Source organism: Chrysemys picta, chromosome 2 (genome assembly GCF_011386835.1).
Source record: "Chrysemys picta bellii isolate R12L10 chromosome 2, ASM1138683v2, whole genome shotgun sequence".
In the NCBI taxonomy this organism is placed as follows: Eukaryota; Metazoa; Chordata; order Testudines; family Emydidae; genus Chrysemys; species Chrysemys picta.
The window spans coordinates 29,175,528-29,193,812 of record NC_088792.1 but is presented as its reverse complement, the minus strand read 5'-3'; the positions used below and the strand labels follow the sequence as shown (position 1 = coordinate 29,193,812).

At 42.3% G+C, this 18,285-nt stretch overlaps 1 protein-coding gene across 3 annotated transcripts in view; it reads left to right on the top strand.

The window, feature by feature from the left end:
- Positions 1-18,285, top strand: part of CCNY (cyclin Y) — a 210,989-nt gene that overhangs the window by 150,088 nt on the left and 42,616 nt on the right. For all 3 annotated transcript variants that reach the window (XM_005291014.5, XM_065582845.1, XM_005291017.5), the window contains 2 exons: positions 12,755-12,855; positions 17,554-17,589. In XM_005291014.5, coding sequence (XP_005291071.1) covers positions 12,755-12,855; positions 17,554-17,589 — 137 coding nt within the window. The remainder of the gene's footprint in view (positions 1-12,754; positions 12,856-17,553; positions 17,590-18,285) is intronic.

Sequence of the window (18,285 nt, the reverse complement as noted above, 5' to 3'; positions counted from 1 at the left end):
GCGCCCGGCTGGGGGCGCAGGGTCTGGAGATCTGGGGGCTGCCCAGCAAACCGTGAAGCCAGTAGCGCTCGGGCAGCTCCACTCTTCAGCTGCACAGAGCTGAGGTGTCTGGGGGGAGCTGCAGGAGTGAGGTCAGGGCAGAGTGAAATGAGGGATGATTTTGCTGCTACACTGATTGGCGGGGATGATCCTATATGCTGTGGTGCGGCAGGGTGCTATCTGATAGGGATGTGTATTTAATTGTTGTCAGGGGGCCCAGGGCTGGTTTCTAGCACTCTTTTTTATGTGATTGAATCCAAATGAACAAATACAAGCTAGATTATTAGTCATTTTAGTGCATGCAGGTGAACTGAGCACCCCAGCGAAACTATAACCTTCAGCGATCACCTCTCCAGCCTCCTGCTTTGAACTCTCATCCTGCAAACCCTGGCACAGCCACTCAACTTCAGATTGGGGGCCCACTCACACATGTAAAGTTAAGCACATGGGTCAGCCTTGCCTTAAGTAACAAGGATCCCATGTGCTGCTGGCCAATGTCCCAGGTAAATGACAAGAAAACGCAAAGGGCAGAGCTGTGGCTTGGTTGAATAGCTCCCAACACTTTTCGAAAGCGCCACAAGCTGCCAATAGGTCTGTGCAGCTGGGTTTGCTCACTGCAGCCCGTGCTGGCAGCCAAAGGGTTACCGCCGGCTCATCCCAGCAGACACTTAGTTGAGCTTTGCAAAATTGTGCCCCATCCACCGTGTCTCCGAGCTGCCCTGGGGGATGGGGGGGGATAGAGGCAGCGGGAGGTAAGCCCGGGGGCTGGCAGGGGGGGTCTCGTTTGCAGGCTGTGGCTGTGCGCAGCTGCCCAGAGGCTGCTGCAGCCAGGCTGATTAAACACCTTCCCAGCGGGCTGCTCCCGGCGCTCTCAGCCTGTGCACGATGGCCAGGCACAGAGCCCGCCAGCCCCGCGCCACACCCAGCTCTGTCCCGAGCTCCCGGGGCCGGCTGCTCTCTCTGCTCTCCCCCCAAGAACACTTTCCCGGACATGTTCGGCTTTTTGGCAATTCCCCCCGGACGGGGATTTGAGTACCAAAAAGCCGGACACGTCCGGGGGAAAAACGGACGTATGGTAACCCTACATAACTCCAACTAAAGTCAGGGGTAGCTGAGGGTACTCAGCACCTCCTAAGAAATCTGAAGCTTGATTATTTAAGTTGGGCACGCAAAATTGGAGATCATACTTGCAAATGTTGCTTCTGTACTTCTAAACATAGTAACCTAAGGTGGCTCCTAGATTTTTAAGGCCAGAAGGAACTATTATGATCTAGTCTGGTCTCTTTATTTGAAGTGAATGGAAGTAAATAGCTTACAATGCTGCAACTTGCCAACAGCTGTATGTGGCAAATTAAAGATAGCATTTAAGGGTAAAGCAAATATTGTTACAGAGTACTCTATTGATTACTTAGTCTCTCTGGCACCAGGCTTCTCTTTCCATGCTCATTAAGGCATGTTTCTAAGAAGAGTTGGCTTTGTTTGGCACCATAATAAGTAATCTGTTTCCTGACTGACTTACCCACATGTGCTACAGGGAACAGGCAAGAGGACATAAACTCTGGGTGGTTGTTTTGCTTCCCTTGTACAAAAGCTGCTTGTCACAATACAGAGGAAAACGCTCCTTTCTTGCAAGTTATTTCTCCCCAAGATCATTGTTAGGTTTTAAAATTTCTACATGTACTTATTCTCCTTTTGTGACATATAACCAGGAAGATTGGCACCTAGAATAATATTATTTTCTGTACAGCCTTTTAGTGGTTTGATCTAGTATAGTGGCTCCCTACCTTTCCAGACTACTGTATCTGCTTCAGGAGTCTAATTTGTCTCACTTTAAAACTATTTGCTTACAAAATTAGACATAAAAATACAAAAGTGTCACAGCACACAACTACTGAAAAATTGCTTACTTTCTCATTTTTACCATACAATTATAAATAAATCAATTGGAATATAAATATTTTGCTTACATTTCAGTGTATACTATATAGAGCGGTATAAACAAGTATGGAATTTTAGTTTGTACTGAATTCACTAGTGCTTTTTATGTAGCCTGTTGTAGAAGTAGGCAAATACCTAGATGAGTTCGTGTACCCCCGGAACACCTGTAATTACCCCCCAAGGTACATATACCCCTGGTTGAGAACCACTGATGTAGTAATTAGTGTTGAACATCTCCCGTGAGTTCAGGCATGCCAAGTAAGCTGCAATCAGAAAGAGAAATAATGGGAAATGCATTTTTTCTGTACAGTTTTAGTTTTTTATAATAAAACATATAGGTTTTTACACAAAATGTGATTTTAATTCAGTAGCTTTGTAGTTATGGCTCCTTTTTGTTGTCATATTTAGCAAACTGTCAGTTTCCTGAAGTAGTTTTCTGGCACTTTAGTTGCAATATTATCAAATGGCCAATTTTGCTTCTTTTGATCTGGTTACCTTTTCAGCATAGTCACTAGCATGCTCTCTTTTATAAAGTACTTTTGCTGGGAGAACCATTTCCTGTTTCCCCAACACAAACAGTGGGATCTAAAATTACTGTGATTTACTGAACTTTGCTGTAGGTAGCTGAAGAGTTTTTGTTGTACCTTGTCATTAAGTGGACTTGAAGGATCCAGCAACTGTGTTAATTTTTTTTTGTTTGTTTTTTGTTTTTTAACAATTAAAATAGAGGGATGATTGCTCCGGTGTAGTAGTCTGTCCAACACCCTTTCCCAAAAAGACACTGACATGACTTGATTTAGGATTGTGCTGAGTCCCATATATACCACTCAAATGCTCATCTAAGTGGGAATTTTTAGAATAAGCTGCTAACAAGGGAAGTAAGTCACCTTGTATCAGCTGTTCAAGTTTTCCTCCAGCCAATTTTTATCTCAAGCATTTTATCTCAAGCTGATTCTGTTTTCCTTTCAGACTGAATTGATAATCAAGATTTTTGTGATGTCTTTAATGCTTCTCCACTGTTCACTTGTCTTGTCTTTTAATCTGTCTGTCTCAACTTACTAAATTTGTGACTTAGGTCTGGTCTACACTACAGACCTATATCAGTGTAACTACGTTGTTCAAAAAAATCCACATCCCTGATCAATGTAGGGCTTGGCTACACTTGCGAGTTAGTGCGCAATAAAGGAGCCCCGTGCACACTAGCTCACTCCCCGTCCACGCTGACAAGGCACGTAGAGCGCCCTGACTCCGTGGCTAGAGCGCTCCTGGTACTCCACCTCGGCGAGAGGAATAACATTTGCTGCGCCCCCACTGGAGCGCTGCGGCGCCAGTGTGAATGAGGTGTTGCATTACTCTGATTGGCCTCCGGAAATGTCCCATAATCCCCTTAAGTCAAGTGGCCACTCTTGTCATTATTTTGAATTGCTGCAGGAATGCGCAAGTGCCCTTTGAAAGTTCCGTTTCTGACAGTCGGCTGCTTATCTGCTCCAAGACAAATCAACCATTACTGTGGAATGCTATGTGAGAGAGAGAGAGGCGAGGGGAGAGAGGGGGGGTCTGCGGCTGTCTGAACCCCCCCAAAAACCCACTCTCTCTCCCCCCACATACGCACAACATGCTCCCTGTCACACTCCACTCCCCACCCCCATTTGAAAAGCACGTTGCAGTCACTTGCATGCTGGGATAGCTGCCCGTAATGCACCACTCCCAATGCTGCTGCAAGTGCCGCAAATGTGGCCACGCCAGTGCACTTGAAGCTGTCAGTGTGGACAGACTGCAACACTTTCCCTACTGTGCTCTCCGAAGGCTGATTTAACTCACAGCGCTCTACATCTGCAAGTGTAGCCTTGCCCGTAGTTACACCCACCTAACCCCCAGTATAGACGGCTCTATGGCGGCAGGAGAGCTTCTCCCACTCAGATAGCCTGAATGTCATTTTGATGTGAAATGGTGAAATATTACAATGTAGCCATCAGTTGTGTTTGACTCACCATTTTTAAAGGTGGAAGAGTAGCACACGTAGTAGTCCTTAAAGAAGTTACTGAGGATTAATTGCTGTACTGGGAGTATAGCAAAGGCCTTCTGCTGTTGCACAACATAACCAATTACATGCTGTATAAACTTGTGCCTCTGACATGCTGTTAGTTCTCAAGGAGATCCCGAGTCTCTAAAACCCATTGCTAGAATTGGATATGTGTTATCAGTGGTTAAGGAAGGCCCTGTGTATGCTACAGAAACAAAAGTTATGAACTGTTAATCAACTCATTTGGAGCTCAACTAATGTGGATTTAATAGTCTGTGTGTCTGGGGCCAAACTATGCTACAGTTGGGTTCAAAAACTGTGCTTATGCCCTAGTAGAGACCTAGGCTAGGGCACTGTTTTTGAACCAGGTTAAAATGTGGATCAGCCTAATTAGCGAACAATGGCGCCAGACCACGTAATAAGATGGTTATGTGCAACGGAGTTTAATAACTGTGGTTAAACTGGATTGTGTTTTGTAGTGAAGACACCACTGTATCAAGACACAACTTAGGGCTTGACTACACTTACAGCAGTGCAGTAGCAATGAAACTGCCTACACCCATGGGAGAGAGTCGCCCATTGGCATAGGCTATGTCGAAGCTCTTCCATCAACATAGTGCCATCTACACTAGAGGTTAGGTCAGTATAACTGTCATCCCCACACCTCCCTCCCCCTCCCCTGGGCGACGTGTTTATACCAACGTAAGTTGGTAGTGTAGACCAAGCCTTGGTACAGAGAAGCAGTGTCTCCTGCTTCTTCGGTTCAGTGCGACAACTATAAGCATCTAGCCATTCACTGAAGGGTTCGGTATATTATGCAGCATGCTACAAAGCATGGTATTATGTAATTTGACTAATTTTGGCAAGTTTCTCTCACTGATGCATAAAATCACTTTGCCTCAGTGAAGAAAACAGGTTGTCAGAACAGAGGCCATGTCTACACTACCACTTATGCTGGCAAAACTTATGTCGCTCAAGGGTGTGAAAAAAACACACCCTGGAGTAACATAAGTTTTGCCGGCATACGTTGCAGTGTGCACAGCACTATGGCGGCAGGAGAGCTTCTCCCTGCTAATGTAGCTGCTGCCGCTTGTTGAAGTGGTTTTATGATGTCGGTGGGCATGCTCTCTGCCATCAGCATAGAGCGGCTACACAAGCGATCTTACAGCGGCACAGCTGCATCGGTACAGCTGTGCCACTGTAAGCTCACTAGTGTAGACATGGCCTAAATCATAGCCTGAAGCAATGGAGAATCCTCAGAGTAGGCTTTGTCCTGTCCTGTTTGAGTCAGAAACAGTCCCGATCTTAGCCTCTTGCTGTAAGTTAGCTCCATACACACCTTTGCTTACTTGTTTTTGGATGTCACCAGCCTCTACTTCCCTGGAGCTGATGGCAGATAAATAATTTGCAGTGCCTTTGGTTTAAAAACAAAACCCTGCAAATCCAGTTTTAACTTCTTCAGTCATTTTTAAATCAGGCCCCAGAGGGATTTATCCTTTTGCACAGGCTGAACGTGAAGCAGTTTACATTTTGTCTTGTCTTCTCACAACAACTACTACTGTGATACAAACTACAAAGCTTGTGATTTTTGTCTTTCCTCGGTGAGTATTGGTCTTACAGCTGTTCTGGTTTGGGTAAGACACCTTTGTGTTTAAGATTTGGACAGTTCATACAGTTCAAGCATCTTTTAAAAAAACACAGAGACAGACAGACACAAGGTAGGTGAGGTAATATCTTTTATTGGATTCGAAGTTATGAAAGTAGCAGGGTAGAATATGGTACCGAATAGAGCAGCAGTGTTCCCTTAGAGTTACGACTGTCCTGTGGCAAAACAGCTGATTTTAACAGCTCAAGAAGCTCCTGGCTGAAATGAAAGTACTTTGAATTCTGGTCTCTCAAAGCTTGTCCTATAAAATATACGGGTGCTCTAACAAGTCTAGCAAATTTCTCCTCTTTGTATGCCCCTTCCTTACAAATCTCATTAAATACTCACTGTTTTATTTGATGGCTATGTCCTCTAACTAAATTTGGTAAAATGTTGATGACCCTGACCTTTTGTGGAGGAAAGAGCGAAAATCCTCGCCAGCCAAAGAAATCTGCATCCATGCTTCAGAAGCACATCTTCTGACCTGTGAAATAGGCCTCCAGAACAATTCTTTACCCATTCCTTCAACCCGCATTTGCTGGTTGTGGCTTAGAAAAGAACCTAATGCTATTTGAGGTCTTCCTTTAGCTGTAGGGCCTAGGTTTCAGTCTCTGGAGACCTGTGGTATTTTATTTATAGAGAGGGAGGGGCTAGCCTCCCCACAATTGAAATAGCAATTACTGTCCCATTAATATGCTGATTTCAGTCCAGTTTTACCCTTTGCTCTCCCCTTTCTGCAAGTCACACTATCACATTTTAAATGTTTAGGAATCTGGTTCATCTTTGACCTAAAGCAGTTCTGTTTCTTAGTAATCTACTGCACAGAGCTTCAGAGTGCTCCGGACAAGCATCACCAGTAGTGCTGACTTGTGAGTAGTTGTGCTACTGGGTCCCCTCCTAACATCCTGTACATCAGTAAATAAAAAATAGTAGTACCACATCTAGAACTGTTCCCTAACAGGACTCAGAGCTTCCTCTTTCTTCTTCCCTTTGATCCTGGCATTTTCTTAAAGATGGGTTGGGACACTGCTTCATTTTACATACCTTACGATGAGCTATCATACACTTCTGAATGGTTAAAAGCTAGAAATCAAGCTTCAGCAATCTATTGCTGCCTGAAATATGAACCTTGTTATTCATTATCTTTGTCTTCACTGCTTTGTCTGTAGGTCAGTCTTCCTGTTTTGTCTTTAAGTACTAGAAGCTGTTGCTTTAGCACCTAGTGCTGGAGCTCACTGCCTAGTTTAGGCTATTTTTCTTTCCTGATCTCCTTAATGTTCTCCTTTAAGACTGTACCCAAAATTAACTCTGTGTTTTACATGGTCATACTTTCCATCTATCTATCTCCTGCCTTCCCTAAAGAGTGGCTTTGGCAAACCCTAGATGTGGTTAGGGCCTTGTAGTTCCACCTCCACATAACGCCAGAACTCAGGTTTACTAAATCTTTCTTTGTGTTTTTTTTTTCCCATGCCACAAGAAGGGACAAAGCGCCTACTATAGATCTATTAATCTACGTTTATTCTGCGTTCATCTCAGTGGATCTGAGTCCTTGACTAAATGGATCCGACTATGCATTAAATTGTGTTTATATAGCCAAAGGGCATCCATGTCCTCTGCATGAGACAACTCGTTCCTCTGGCAGGTTGAAGTTCTCCTGCTGAGAGACAGTCTTGTTTTAGGAAGCCACCTGACGAGCTGCTGGCACATTTATCATTTATGTTATGAGGGTGAGTGCCTTCTCACAGATTCATTGGGACTGTAGCAGTTCGATGTTCCTTTTAATTGAAACGCTTTTGGCACCTTTTTTGGTAAAACCCATGTTTTCCACTAGTGTTTAATTTCACCATGAAATCAGTTATGTGCTGAAATAGCAGAGAGAGCCTCCGCTCAGGAGCAAATTGTTATCAATGCAAATTACAGGTGGTTCTTCTACTATGTGTCAGTGTGAATCCCACTGTGAGTAGGCATGTGCCTTGTGTACAAGATCAGAATTTTTTGAATAGCAACATCCTTCAGGGCCATGCATGCACCTTTGTGCTCCTGTATGAAAGGAGAGAGGGTTGGGGTGGTCACGATCTCCCTTACCACCTGTGGCAGCAAGATGGAACCTGGTGAGTGTCTGACCTGCTAGGTCTTTTTGCCTTTGGCTAAATTTCTTCACACTCTTCATAAAGCCTTTAGAGCTCTTCCGATTCTTTGACATACAGCCTCCAAGAGTGATATTGACCTGGAGGGAATATTTACAGGACAAACTTCCCCACACAGGGCTTCTCAACATGGCAGATTAGAAACCTGCAGGCTTCAAGCCCTACCCATCCTGCAATGGACTAATTCCATTGAAAGGTGGACAAAACAGGTGCCTCTTCAGGGAGTTTCCTGCATACCAAGATGTTGCTCATTTGCCTTTCGTTCTCCACAATAATGCATAAGTCATGAGACACTCAGTTGAAGCCTCACCTCCTTGAAGCAATCTATAAAGGTCTCTTTGGATCCTGAGGAGATGAGCTCCAGTGTTCAGACAGCAGACAAGCCAGCTTCATCCAGTGCCCTGTCTAGTAGGTGGGTGACTCCAAAGAGAAGATGAGTAGAGACCTGGTGCCAGTACCAAAGCTGGCACCACAAACATCATTGGAACTGAAGCTGATGCCAGCACTGAAGTCCAGCTCTGAGAGGCACAGAGGCAGATGCCAAACAGAGCTTTGTGTTTCCCATAAAGACAGGCCACCTAATGTCTCGGGGGAAAGCCACCAAGCATCCCATGGTGTCAAGGGCTGGTGATAAGAAGCAGAGTCTTCTCCAGCACTGATCTGACCTCTCTCATTGCAGCCTGTACCACTGGGGAAACCTGGGCTGTCATCAGTATCAAGACACCTGCTGAAACTGATGCCAACCCTGGTACTGAGAGTGCTGTATACCTCGGCACCACCCACAGAGGTGGTTTGTTCCTCTTCTCAGTCACCAGGACATATGTTCTTGCCATCTTCAAGCAAAGGATACTCTCTGAAATCGGTGGTCAGTATCACTGAAAAGTCAGCCAGCTCTTCCTCTGGACTCAGTCACCTATGCAGTAGGAATGGCATTGGACTGGCTTATAGCAAACAACCCAGCCATACTGCTACAGCATGTGCCGTGGCCCTGTTGGGCCTACTGGGATCTTGCCTCACAGGACTCTAGCAGCTGGTCTCCAGCAGATTTGAGGAAGAGGTCACTCTCCCTATCTGCTTCTCTGGCCAGATCGCCTGTGCCAGATGACCAGGAAGACCCAGATCCTGGGACAGAGTAACAGCAGCATCCTGTTTCACTATCAAAGGATGCCTTTGGCACTGATGACTTCATGTCCTTTCAAGACCTCCTTATAAGAATTGCTGAGACTCTAGGGATGGAGATTTCAGGCTTGGAGAAATGTCAAAGGTTTTTTACATTTGACAATCCCTAGCTCGACCAGATACATCCTCCCCATAAATGAGAGGCTGCTCAACCCAGACAAGGCCTTGTGGCAGACACAATTCTAACTGCAAAACAGGTAGAGAAATGGTGCTAGGTCCCTCAATCTGCATTTAATCTGGGTTGTCGTGGCAAAACTCGAACATTTTAAATCAAAGAAAAGTACTTCTAAGGATAAGGACCCAAAGGGGGTTGACTTGTTTGGGAGAAAATCTTACTGCTCTACCCCTTTACAACTCTGAGTGGCAAATTGCAAAGCCTTACTGGCCAAATATGACTTTTTTTTGACTTGGGACAGAGTGAAAACCGTTTCTCTCAACTCCTGCATGACAGGAAGGAGGAACTCTGGGATATAATCAAGAAAGGCCAGTTGGTGGCCAAGATGGCTTTGCAGGCAGCACTTGGAAACCTTTGACACTGCAGCAAGATTTATGGCCGCAGTGGTGACTGTTCAGAGCATCATGGCTCCAAGCATCAGGCATCCCTAGGGTGGTATAGGCCACAATCAAGGACCGGCCCTTTGAGAGCATGGAATTATTCAGCAAGCACACTGATGGTGCTCTGCGCTCTGTAAAAGATTCAAAGGCCACTATCATGCCCTCCTTGGGGATTTACTCTCTGACCCTCATGCCACAAGCCATATGTCCTCAACCCCAGTGCTGTCCTATGACTTCTGGCAAGCTGAGGACCGTACCACAAAAGTTGAGCTACAATAGGAGTCGCCAGCCTTCTTCCTCCTCTGCAGTGCATCCTGTCTTTCTGGCATGTCAACAAATCTGATAGGACTGTTTGGAGCCACAACAGATCCAGTTCCGAGGACACCACTTTCGGAAGCAGACTTGCCCAGTTGCCCCTTTCAATTCACATCCTATCTTGTTCTAGGATAACTTTCACGTGTAGCCAAGTAGAGCTGGCCAACAAACTGTTCTCCTGTCTTATGAAACCTGAGATTTTGAAAAATTTCCTGGTCTGCATCAGGTCAGAACTGAGACCTTTTAATGTTTTTCACAAAAAGAGAGAGACTAAGACTTGCTCTGGAACAGTCAATAGCCTAGTGGTTAGGGCACTCACATGGGATGTGAGAGACCCAGGTTCAGGTCCCCGTTCTGCCTGAGTCAGACACCGACTTAAATGTCATTTTCTCACATCCCAGGTGAGTGCCCTAACCACTAGGCTATTGGCTATTCTGGGACAAGGCTCTTTCTCTCTCTTGCCCTTTGATTTTTCCAAAAATTGCAAACCTTTCCCAACAAAAGTTTAGTAGAAACTGTTACATTCTCGCTTAAAGTTATGCTTTCAATAAATCAGCATTTTCCAACAAAAAAGTTTAATCCAAAAATTTCCAAACCAGCTCTGTAGACAAGCCCTTATCGTATTGGGGAGGCTCTGTGCCTTCTAATGACCTCTTGCTTAGACCAGGATGACAGAATGTGGAACCAAATATGTCTTTCCAAAGAGGGACTTGGGAAAGACAGGGAGTCCATTGTTTGGCATAGCAATTGGGTCAGATGGCACTGCAGACTAGGAATTGGAAATGTTGCTCTATCTTATGGGTCTGATGTTCATATGTACAGAATAGTTGGTTCCTTTATGGTACTTTCAGAAATGTAGTGCTCACTATCCCCATGCTAGGGCTTTGGTTTAGTACTTACTCAGCTGAAGTGTAAATACTGCTTACTTGTGGTGGTGGTGTTATGACATTGCTTTCTGTTGTTACTTATTAGAGTAGAAAAGTCTGCTGAGTATATTTAGTTAATCCAATCATATTTATCTTAAATTTTATAACAGAAATGTTCTTTGACATTTAAAAAGTATAACTGGTTTTTTCAAAGCCTTTTCTGTTTTTGCGGGGGTTGTGATACTATTCTGTCTGTACATGTTCATTTTGTTCAGATATCAAATAAGAGCCACTGCAAATGAATCTGACTTGCTCTGGTTTTACTCCTGTCAGAAGTGAACATCGTGGTTATGAAATGCACTGAAGAACCTCATATAGAACTATGAAATAGCAGATGATGGGACAGAAGTTGTAAATCATGTGAAGCTTAGTCATTTCTTCCACATCCTGCAGTACCAGATAGTATATTTTACGGTTATCACTCTGAGTGCTTTCATTTCTTTTACCTCCTGTATTACATATGTTAATAGCTTGGGTGTAGATGGATTAAAAGTTCCCAAATTAATGCCAAGCGTATTTCTGAATTCCCAGGTGATAACCTTGCCATAGTTAAGGTTGCAGCTAATTTTCTGTTGTATACCAGATTTTGCAACCTTTCTAAAATCTCCGAGAAAATGTATAGATGAAGTCAGGGGCCTGGATAGAGTTTGTGGGGAAGCTGTGAAATTATTTGAACAAAGACTTCCCACGAGGAGCATTATAAAAACCTGGTCTGTTTCAAAGTTGCAAAAGTCTTCTAATGCTTTTGCCCAGACATAGGGAAAAACAGGAACAGAAATGCATCCAATTTTTATCACTGGAATTGAGTTAGTGCATGTTACCAAAGAAAGTCCAGAACTTAAATGGGAAAAGTTATTAGGCCTTCACTTCAGAACTAGAGTTAGATAACACAGTGCTGGTGATGCATTTATAGCTCACAGGCACATTGCATAGACTAGATCTGGAAAGGAGCACTGAGATGGGAGTCAGGATACCATGGGGCAGATCCTCAGATGGTACAAATCAGCATAGCTCCATTGATTGAATTGTCTCTCTGATATTGCTGACCCATATCTCTTCCACTTAGTCACAGTGCCACGCAGAGAGAACATCTAAATCCCCTTTTGTCCTCTCTTTTCCAGGACAGGGAAAACCAGTAGAAAGTCCTTAACTGAGGGCTGCTAATGCTAAAAAAATTCTTTAGGGAGGCAAAGTGTAAGCTATCCTTAAACAGCTAATGAAAGGCCCTCGGTGAAGAAAACTTCACTTGAGGTTGGCACTCTTGCTAGCGATCACTCAGTTTCAGACTGGCTCCCTGGGGCCACTGCTCTCCACCAAGTCCGAGTGCTGCTCACATGGTGGTGAATCAGGGCTGAAGTTTTGTAGAAAGCAAATTTTCTATTTAAAGAAAACAGTCATTTTTGTTTTCATATGTTTTATCTAGTGTTCCTCAGACTAACTTTCCTATATTTTCTCATACTTTTAAAATGTTTTGTGGGGGTCTTTTTGCTCTAAGCCTTCTGTTCTCCAAGATATTTCCCCCTTGATTTTCCCTTTCTCCCCCATTGTATAATCTTCAGTGCTTTATTCTTCTTCTATCAAACTCTCCCCATTACCTGTTTCATGTCCATTTCTAAATCCCCTTTTGTCCTGCACTTTGGTCCTCATTCCAAATGGAAAAGAGAGAACTTGATCGTGTTTGCTTTCTAAATGTGGATGCTGAATGTTTTTTGGGAAGGCAGGTGGGGTGACACAGACTGAATTCTCAGGTAGGTGTTTAGATCACTTGTGGCTTTTTGTGCTTTTAAGAAAGAACCATTGGGTGAGGAAGGGATCGTTTTGATTTTTATATAGGATTGTTTTTGACATTTCTAAATTTCTTCAGGACATGATCAACTTTGAGAGAGTGATTTCTCTCTCTTTCTCAGAGCTACTTCTTAATTGTGATGTCTTCTCAGAAAAATATTTTTGTATTCTATAATTGCCATTGTTCTTTTGCATTTCCTAGCATCCTCCTGGGCAATTGAGAAGGAAATACAGTTCCTGCTCCACTATTTTCCTGGATGACAGCACAGTCAGTCAACCAAACCTCAAATATACAATTAAATGGTGGGTAGTGTTAAATTCTTTGACTTAAACATATATTTTATTATTTCTAAACAACTGCTAAGCAGGCACTGCAGAGACCAAGCTACAAAATAGTGGTTTTTATGTGTGTGCGCAGTCATATATGGATGTATTGCAGAGATAATGGGTGGGATTTTCTAAAGTTATTATTATTTTTTTTAATAAAGATTTTTGATGCTCAACTTCTTCTAGGATCATGCCATAACTCTCCGCACTGCACATGTTCTCACAAGAATGGAGTGATCAAGGATTTCAGTTGTACTCGTGATGAGTGAACCAGCCTGTGATTGGCTAGTTTGCTTTGGATGAGCACTCAAAAATTAAGATAGGTATTTGCTTATCCAGTACTTGTGAAATCCTGTGAGAACATGCTCTTTTTTTAAGATTTCTAGAACTTCCTGCTGCTTTTGGGATTGGAAATATAGTACTTCAAGATTTGGCTTCTTCATTCAATGCAGGCAAGCACTGCACAGCAGTGAGCTGACAATGGGCAGCTTTGTGTAGGGAGTGCATCTCTGGCTCATCTTCATGTGGATTCTCAGCATAGCTAGGTTAGTTATCGTCATCACTAGAAAATTTTGACATTTAGATTGAGTGGAAATGCAGTTGGTGTTTGGAGTATTGTTATTTCCTCTACGCTCTGTACAGTGGAGGAAAAATGGGAGAGTAGATGGTCAAGCACCTTACATTGTTTAGGGAAAAAAAAAAAGTTGCTGTTTGAATCCTGCTCAGATTCCAGTCATCTGTAGTATCTTTATCTTTGTGTACACACATTTAATGTAAAGTGTGTTAAATCATGCAAAGGTATTTACATAACAGACCAGACATTCAGACTAATGTATAGCACTGCTAGTCACTAACGCATTTTGCATTTCTGTAAAAAGGCAGTTGCACACAAGTTTCACAATAATGTCTCCTGCGCTATTTCTGCCTGTAATATATTGCCTTATGCTTCCCTGTTTTTTTTTTTTTAATTTTTATTAAAAAAATAACATTAAAAGAACCAGAGGACAAAGGGGCAGCATGTAGGCCACTTCCTGTTCCTAAACGTTACTGAGCTAGGTCCTCGGCCCTTCCTCGTTACTTTTTGTGCCACTTTAGTAGCGCCAAGGGATTTAGCGCTGCCTCCTGGCAGAACTTGAGGATGCCCCTAGTTTAGAGGAATCCTCAGATGGCATAGGACTGGCTCCCCAGTGAAGGGGAGGAGGTGTGTCAGGGACAGGCGGGGGCAGGGTCAGAGCAGGGTGCATTCTGGTAGTCTGGGCTGAAGGAGTGACTCCTTTAGAGCTATTCTCCACAGTGTAAATAAGAGTAGCCCTTATGCTGCTTTAACTTTTTATCAAGAGGCTGGATTGGCCCCTGGCAAAGTCCAGGATTGGATGGGTGGAAAGTTGATAGAAAGCTACTTATGGTCACAAGCCCCTCCTATCCCGAATGCACTGACTGCTGATCTGATCCGATAGGTTATTTAAAAACACACCACCATCCTAAATTAAAATATTGATGGATCTGACTTAATCCACCAAAGTTAAGAAATATAGATTCAGCCCTCAGACTACTTCATAGGTTTCCAAACAGTGGGTGTTTTTCTAGTCTGTGGGGTGATGTTTTGTTACGAAGCCACCCTTTAAGGGCAACAGGTCAGGCTGTGCTTTCAGATATCATATGCCTCTCTACTGAAGTCAAATGGAGTTACATTTATGTTCCTGAGGGCAGAATTTGGGCTGCATTTTTAGTCTTAACTCACAGCTGCCTGAATTTTTTCACATCAAATGATTAATTATCTTTCCTTTTTTTCCCCCTCCTGTGGTTGGGTGGACATGTGTTCAGTAAGCAAGGTGCACTGTCCAGGGATTATTTAGTACTTTTTAATATCTCCTTTTTAAAAAAAAGTTGCAATTTTAGATATAGTCAAGCAATTTAATCTAGGAATTTGTAATGCATCTGTCACCAATAGCTAAATTCTATATTGCCAAAGCAAAATACAGTTTGCAATATATGACATTCACCTTCATCTGAGCAAAAAAATTTGTATTTTCTACCATGTTCCTATTTTTCAGCTGTTTGTCACCTAGAATAATTTGACATTCCACTAAGAGAAACATACAGTATAGCTGCAACCTGGTGTCTTCGCAACATGTGGGACGTCTGACGCATCACAGTTGTCTTATAAATGTTCTGAAGGGAAATTGTGAAACAACCGATTAACTTTTTTAAATGGAGCCTGTCATAAATATAAAGGGAAGGGTAATAACCTTTATGTATGCAGTAATATAAAATCCCTCCTGGCCAGAGGTACAGAATCACTTACCTGTAAGGGGTTCATCAGTTCAATTAACCTAGTTGGCACCTGACCAGAAGAACCAATGGGGAAAGAAGATACTTTCAAATCCAGGGCGGGGGGGGGGGGGGGAGGAGGTTTTGTTGGTGCTTTCTTTGTTGGTTCCCTCTCGGGACAGAGAGAGAGACCAAGCAGGTAAACCAGCTCCTAACAAGATCCTGAAATGATGCATCTAAAATTACAGAAATAGGAAGGAATAGCAAGGAAATGCGTTAGATTATCTTCTGTTTTAGCTTGTGAATTTTCCCTATGCTAAGAGGTAATTTGTAACTGGGAAGCAGAGTCTGAGAGGAATCCTCTGTGTTTTAAATCTTTTTATTTGCCCTGTAAAGTTATCTTCCATCCTGATTTTGCAGTTGTGATTCTTTTACTTTTTTTTTTTGTTAATAAAATTCTTTTACGAACCTGATTGATTTTCAGAGCCCTAAAAAACAGGGATTTGGTCTGTGCTCACTTTAACCTATTAGTTGGTATATTATTCTCAAGGCCCTCCAGGAAAGGGGGTGAAGGAGCTTGGGGGGATATTTTGGGGGGAATAGGGCTCCAAGTGGCTCCTGAATGTTTGTTTAAATCACTTGGTGGTGGTAGCAATACTGTCCAAGGACAAGGAAAGGAATTTGTGCCCTTGGGGAAGTTTTTAACCTAAGCTGGTGAAATATAAGCTTAGGGGGTCTTTCATGCGGGTCCCCACATCTGTACCCCAAAGTTCAGAGTGGGGAGGGAACCCTGACATGGTGGCAGCGCGGTGGGCTCATTTTGAACCAGAAGCACAGACCTTAGGATTTTAAAAGGACACTTTTTAGCTGAGAGCAGCTTGAGGTTTTTTACTCTGCCTGAGGGCAGAGTAGTTAAGTTCCTGCAAGAAAATTCACAAGCTAAAACAAAAGATAATCTAACGCATTTCCTTGCTATTACTTACAATTTCTGTAATTTTAGATGTATCATTTCAGGATCTTGTTAGGAGCTGGGTTACCTGTTTGGTCTCTCTTTTGGTCCTGAGAGGGAACCAACAAAAAAAGCACCAACAAAACCTTCCCTCCCTCTTGCCCCCTCCACGCCCCCCACCCCGATTTGAAAGCATCTTCTTTCCCCATTGGTCCTTCTGGACAGGTGCCAACTAGGTTAATTGAACTGATGGACCCCTTACAGGTAAGTGATTCTGTACCTCTGGCCAGGAGGGATTTTATGTTACTGCATACGTAAAGGTTGTTACCCTTCCCTTTATATTTATGACAGAGCCTTTTATATCAGACTCATTAAAAGAAAACACTAGACTAGCATGTAACAATGAATCATTGACAGAACAAATGGTCAATAAATGTGAACAATAAAGTCCCTCCTCCCTCTTTATTCCCCTGTTAGTTCTAGTGGCTCCTCAGGATGTTAGAACAAGTAGTTAGATTGGTGGTTCTGCTTTGTCTTTTGATGTTTACCTCCCCCAACTGTGCGGTGGTTCAGTCAGGAGCTGAAAATTGACAAATAATCTGAGGAAGCCATATTTTTCTTTTTCTCGGGAATGAACTAGATCAGTTTGTCATATTTACATACAACTAAAATTTTGAACTGTCTGTGAAGACTTTCATGTTTAATTTTTGAGTTTGACTTTTAAGTAAAGAGCAAATATAAATGCCTGACTGAGAGCAAGAAAAATGCATACTATAATATGTTAAAAATAAAATAAGTAACTTGTAAATTGATGCTTAATAATAATAATAATAATATTAAAAAAAGAGCTTGGTATTTCAGTAGCTAAATGGGGAGACAGCCAAAACGTAATGGATTTAAAAGTAAAAATCACACAAGCCACTACAGGAGAAGTAATTCATATTAGCTTAGCAGCATTAGCAAAACCACTGATCTACAAATGCAGTTGATAATAGGCTGAAGGTCCATGGAGGAGTTCAGCCAGGGGTCTTACAAAAACTCTTTTATTAATGACTGACCTCTGTTTTACATTCCAGAGAATATCCAATCCTTCTAAGGCCTTATCTTGCATCTTTGAAGTCAATGAGAGTTTTGTCATTGACTTAAATGGGATTAGGCCTTTAAATAGAAGTTACGGTATGGAGTACATGAGATGAGGGGGGAGAAGGAAGACAAAATTTTATGGAAATGTGACTGACTCGATATATGGAGTATGAATGTTCCATATGGCAATTTATCCACAATGAAAAGTGGACATTGTCTGCCGAGCAAAATACTCCTAAATCAGTTTCTACAGTGGTTTTTAGTATCTGGGCTTTGTGCTGTTTTAAATTTGTATAGGGGGTGTGTGTGTAAAATGTATTTATAATCTTAAATTCGGTTCCAAGGCATTAACTCTCTATTTTGCTTTACAGTGTAGCTCTTGCAATATATTACCACATCAAAAACAGGTATGTAAATAATGATTCTCCTATTTTAAAAAATGTTCAGTGTTTCTTTTTTAATTTTTTTCCCCTTAGCTTGTAGCTTCCCCCCACCCTGGATTAAAGAGAGTTCTCTATAGATTATATTGCTTTTGTGGGAATAAATTGACAGTTTTAAAAAAATAATATAATAATGCTGACTAAGTGCGGTTCAAATTCATTGTAGTATTAGAAAATTTGGACTTCTGTTTAACAGTTTTACTTACACTATAGTCACTTACTAATAAAAAAATTAGTACAAATTACAACACACATCTAAACTGTGTCCTGCTGTGGCTTCTGGTTTGCCCTTTTTTAAAGGTTGCTTTAGGAACCATTGGGTCAGTGAGTAGTTATGAATTATCAGTAGTGATGTGGCATGAAATAAAAACTCATATATTGTGCAATGGGAATGGCATTATACATAAGTTAGTAGCCTCAGGAGCAAAATTATTCACCAAAGTAAGTGTGCCAATACCAGGTAATGTTTGTTTGGTTTTAGCTTGGGTGTGGTGATTAAAAGGTGACGATTAGGAAGAGGGCGAGAGAGAGATCTAGAAATTAACTATTCACTTCATACTGTTAAAGAGTTTATTTTTGTAAATTGACTATTTTTTTAACAATTCTATTTTCTGAGGGCACCCTTTAAATAATCTTTCCTGAAATTGCTAGAAGGGGTTTTCA